At 42.0% G+C, this 5,391-nt stretch overlaps 1 protein-coding gene across 1 annotated transcript; it reads right to left on the reverse strand.

Moving 5' to 3' along the window:
- Window positions 1-240: 240 nt before the first annotated feature.
- Window positions 241-5,072, reverse strand: LOC311042673 (uncharacterized protein; the record flags this gene model as incomplete). Its single annotated transcript, XM_084053555.1, has 2 exons — window positions 241-1,685; window positions 3,635-5,072. The coding sequence occupies 2 exons, from the start codon at window positions 5,070-5,072 to the stop codon at window positions 241-243; spliced, it is 2,883 nt and encodes a 960-aa protein (XP_083909681.1).
- Between the last annotated feature and the right edge of the window lie 319 nt (window positions 5,073-5,391).

Below are 5,391 nucleotides of genomic sequence, written 5' to 3' on the forward strand. Positions count from 1 at the left end.
GTCACATAGAAACTATAGAATTCAAACCTGATCCATAAATGACAAACACTACAATATACACCTTCTGTCAGTCTATAATACCGAAGCAATTAAAAACTGAATGATACATAAATTATATAATCACATGTAATTAAATAACGTGTCATAAACCAATCCCTTCTGATTACCATGGACATAGGTAACTCCTAATCAATATCAGATCAATATATTACATTGTTTTTTTATTGGACACTAGATGTTCTAACTGTGGTTTTCCAGAGTGACACAGATCTTCCCTGGTAACATCTTCAGAGACCTACCATCATCGACATCATAATTATAAATGAATGGAAACAGTCTCTCAGTGAAAGTGTGTGTGAAGGTGTGTAGGTGTTTGTTAGAATCAGGATCAGAGAAGGACAGCTGTCCTCTGTCCCAGTCAAGCCGGACTCTGATCCTCCGGGGTTTCTGATTCACTGAGAGAACAGTGCCCTCATCATCATCATAAGGCCCTGATGAGGCCCTGAATGCTCTGTATTTAACCTCATCTAACCCTATAAACCAGTCTCCACGCCCTGTGTGTCCCTTCCTCTGGTAAGACTCCACACACACACCTACGTTCCAGCCTTTATTGTCTCCAACCTCAACATCCCAGCTGTGAGACCCTGAGTTAAAGCCCTCAGAACCCAGGACTTGGAAATAGATGTCAAACCTCTCTGGGTTGTCAGGAAGCTGCTGCCACTCGTCTACCCATCTCACACTGGTCAGATCATCAGACAGTATGAGACATGGATGAGCAGTGTTGGGGTCCAGGATCACAGGAGTGTAGGAGACAATGTCCTTCATCTTGTCCCAGACTCTGAAGGTCAGGTTCTTCAGGTGTTTGGCCTCATCTATCAGCGCTCCTGAGACCGGCGGTGGGTCCTGCAGGGTGAGCTGGACTCCCTCCATCGTGGTCTTGTAGTTCTGCAGGAATGAGACGTGGTCGTCGGCTCTCAGCTGGTCCTCAGCAGCTTGGATTGCATTGGAGAGGGTTTCCATTTCTCTGCTCAGACCCTCAATCCTCTCCTTCATCTCTTGACTCTTCTGAGCCTCTTCCTCCCGCAGAGCGCCGATCCTGGCCTCCTCTTCCTCCTGTAGGAACCGACGAATATTCTGAAACTGTTCCTTAATCTGCGTCTCTGTGTTCCTGGCCTGAACCTTGATGTGATTTTCTGTTTTGTCGTAATCTTTTTTAACTTTATCAAAGACCTCCAGTTTCTCCTTTAAAGGATTCAGTGATTCCTGGACCTTCTGTTTGAAACGTCCAGACGCTTCATCCACGGGTAAAAACTTGTGTCCGGTGTGTTTCTCTGAATCTCGACACACGACACACACCGGCTGTTGGTCGTCCAGACAGAAGAGCTTGAGCTTCTCACCGTGTGCGGTGCAGAGGACCTCAGAGCTCACCGACGAGGAGCTCCGGGCTTTCTCCTTCAAGAGGTTCTCACACAGGTTCTTCAGCGCAAAGTTTGTATGAGGATGGTCCTTGGAGGATCTCCTCTGACAAACAGGACATTCTTTTGTTGGTCTTTCCGTCCACCATTCCTGCAGACAATCTTTGCAGAAGCTGTGGCCACAGGACAGCACAACGGGATGTTTAAAGATGTCATGACACACGGGACAGGTCAGCTCCTCTTCCTGACCAGTCAAACAGGAAGCCATTTTGTTTGCCGGTCACACACCTGAGAACGGAATGTTCTCTGAGGCTGTTACACCATGCAGAGGAATACTAGAAGACACAACAACAATAACATTAGTATAAATAGTATTAGTAGTTATAATAATAGTAGTAGTTGTTATAGTTAGTAGTAGTAGTTGTGGTTATAGTATTCAATAACAGTAATAGTTTTAGAACATTTTATAATCTTCCTGTTCTTACCTCAGTGGAGATTGTAGCAGATAACAGTCTGTCGGTCTGCCAGGTTGTTCAAATGATTTGTCCGTCTATTAATTGATCTATTTATTGATCGATTGATATTTGCCTCTAGGTTTGTTCTTCGTGTCGCATCAGTCTCAGACTTACGAGTGGATCTCAGTCTGAAAAAAGGCTGAACGACTATACAAGGAAATGGACTTTGATCCATTTTCTTCTGATAACAGTTATGACACACACACACACACACACACACACACACACACACACACACACACACACACACACACACACAGCCCTTCCTGCACAAACACAAGCTTAAATGAATGAGCATAAATCAACGTGTGCTGGGCTAAAGAAACGCCACTGTTATCACATTCTGTGTACTTATATACCTGCATGCTACATACTGTAGTACAAGTAGTGGTTTTCAAAGTGATGGGGGTCCAGGGACCCATGCTATCATCACTAGTATAGATTCTGGAAAATCTTTAAATTCTTTTGGCAAATGAATACATAAATTAATTTCAATCCATCAATAAACAGATATACTTTGTAATTTATAGCCTACTTTTGAACACTTAAAGAGGCACTATGTATCTTTTTTTTTATGAAAAAAAACAATTTTGTCCATTCTGGACAGAAATAGAGTATGTTAATACAAACAAGTCAATGAATCTATCTCTGAAATGTATGAAAAAAGTTTAAACTCCAACGCAATTGTATACAGTATGTATAAAATATAAAATCCCTGCTTCATCTCTCTCTCAGCTAAGGGGTCCTTGGCCTGAAAAAGGCTTAAGCTTGTAGATCTGCTATTTTCACTAGATTTGAAACAGGGCTTAATTAGTTCATTCATAATGTATTTATGTTAAGTTTGGGTCAGAAGAGTCCCTTCCTTCCTAGAAATGTAATGGAGTAAAAAGTACAATCTTTCTATTTGAAATGTTAAAGTCATGAGCTTGCAAAAAAAATAAAGAATAATAAATGCTCCAAAAATGTACTGAAGCACAGTACTCAAGTACATGTACTTAGTTACTTTCCACCACTCTCTGTATGTATGTGTTTTATAAACTTTATCTAGTGTATGATCTGCTGAATGCTGACTGTTACAAACACACATCTGACTCACTTTACTCTCATCATCTTTAATAAGATCAAATACATCAACAGACATCATCACTGTCACATAGAAACTATAGAATTCAAGCATGAACCATAAATGACAAACACTACAATATAAAACGTGTTATCAGCAATAATTATATCAAACATGTCACCATTATACGAATACAATTACAAAATGATCGTTTATACACTACAAAATAAAAGTATGTTATCAGTTATAATCATATCAAACATGTCACTGTTATATCAATATAATTACAAAATGATCGTTTATACACTACAAAATAAAAGTATTTTATCAGGAATAGTTTTATCTGTTTAACTAAAGCATGATCTGTCTGTCTGTCTGTCTGTCTGTCTGTCTGTCTGTCTGTCTGTCTGTCTGTCTGTCTGTCTGTCTGTCTGTCTGTCTGTCTCTCTGTCTGTCTATAATACCGAAGCAATTAAAAACTGAATGATACATAAATTAAATAATCACATGTAATTAAAAATGTATAATTAATAACGTGCCATAAACAAATCCCTTCAGATTACCATGGCTTTAGGTAACTCCTAATCAATATCAGATCAATATATTACATTGTTTTTTTATTGGACGCTAGATGTTCTAACTGTGGTTTTCCAGAGTGACACAGATCTTCCCTGGTAACATCTTCAGAGACAGACCGTCATCATGACCATTATAAATGCATGGAAACAGTGTCTCAGTGAAAGTGTGTGTGAAGGTGTGTAGGTGTGTGTTAGAATCAGGAACAGAGAAGGACAGCTGTCCTCTGTCCCAGTCCAGCTGGACTCTGATCCTCCGGGGTTTCTGATTCACTGAGAGAACAGTCCTCTCATTAGTCCTCTCATCTTCATCAGGCCCTGATGAGGAGAATGCTGTGTATTCACCCTCACAGAACCCTATAAACCAGTCTCCACTCCCTGTGTTTCCCTTCCTCTGGATAGACTCAACACACACACCTACGTACCATCTATTATTGTCTCCAACCTCAATATCCCAGCTGTGAGACCCTGAGTTAAAGCCCTCAGAACCCAGGACTTGGGGCCAGTAGTCAAACCTCTCTGAGTTGTCAGGAAGCTGCTGCTCCTCTTCTACACGTCTCACACTGGTCAGATCATCAGACAGTATGAGACATGGATTAGCAGTGTTGGGGTCCAGGATCACAGGAGTGTAGGAGACAATGTCCTTCATCTTGTCCCAGACTCTGAAGGTCAGGTTCTTCAGGTGTTTGGCCTCGTCTATCAGCGCTCCTGAGACCGGCGGTGGGTCCTGCAGGGTGAGCTGGACTCCCTCCATCGTGGTCTTGTAGTTCTGCAGGAATGAGACGTGGTCGTCGGCTCTCAGCTGGTCCTCAGCAGCTTGGATTGCATTGGAGAGGGTTTCCATTTCTCTGCTCAAACCCTCAATCCTCTCCTTCATCTCCTGACTCTTCTGAGCCTCTTCCTCCTGCAGAGCGGCGATCCTGGCCTCCTCTTCCTCCTGTAGGAACCGACGAATATTCTGAAACTGTTCCTTAATCTGCGTCTCTGTGTTCCTGGCCTGAACCTTGATGTGATTTTCTGTTTTGTCGTAATCTTTTTTAACTTTATCAAAGACCTCCAGTTTCTCCTTTAAAGGATTCAGTGATTCCTGGACCTTCTGTTTGAAACGTCCAGACGCTTCATCCACGGGTAAAAACTTGTGTCCGGTGTGTTTCTCTGAATCTCGACACACGACGCACACCGGCTGTTGGTCGTCCAGACAGAAGAGCTTGAGCTTCTCACCGTGTGCGGTGCAGAGGACCTCAGAGCTCACCGACGAGGAGCTCCGGCCTTTCTCCTCCAAGAAGTTCTCACACAGGTTCTTCAGCGCGAAGTTTGGAGGATAATCCTTGGAAGATCTTCTCTGACAGACAGGACATTCTTTTGTTGATTTATCCGTCCACCATTCCTGCAGACAGTCTTTGCAGAAGCTGTGGCCACAGGACAGCACAACGGGATGTTTAAAGATGTCATGACACACGGGACAGGTCAGCTTCTCTTCCTGAACAGTCAAACGGGAAGCCATTTTGTCTGCCGGTCACACACCTGATCTGGAATGTTCTCTGAGACTGTTACACCATGCAGAGGAATACTAGAAGACAAAACAACCACCATAACATTATGAGTATGAATAGTATTAGTAGTTAGTAGTTATTAGTAGTAATTGTAGTAGTAGTAGTAGTAGTTGTTGTTATAGTAGTAGTAGTAGTAGTAGTAGTAGTAGTAGTAGTAGTAGTAGTAGTTGTTGTTATAGTAGTAGTAGTAGTAGTAGTAGTAGTAGTAGTAGTTGTTGTTATAGTAGTAGTATAGTAGTTGTGGTTATAGTATTCAGTAACAGTAATAGT

Source organism: Gymnoscopelus microlampas, assembly GCF_963454915.1.
Source record: "Gymnoscopelus microlampas genome assembly, chromosome: 1".
Classification (NCBI taxonomy): Eukaryota; Metazoa; Chordata; class Actinopteri; order Myctophiformes; family Myctophidae; genus Gymnoscopelus; species Gymnoscopelus microlampas.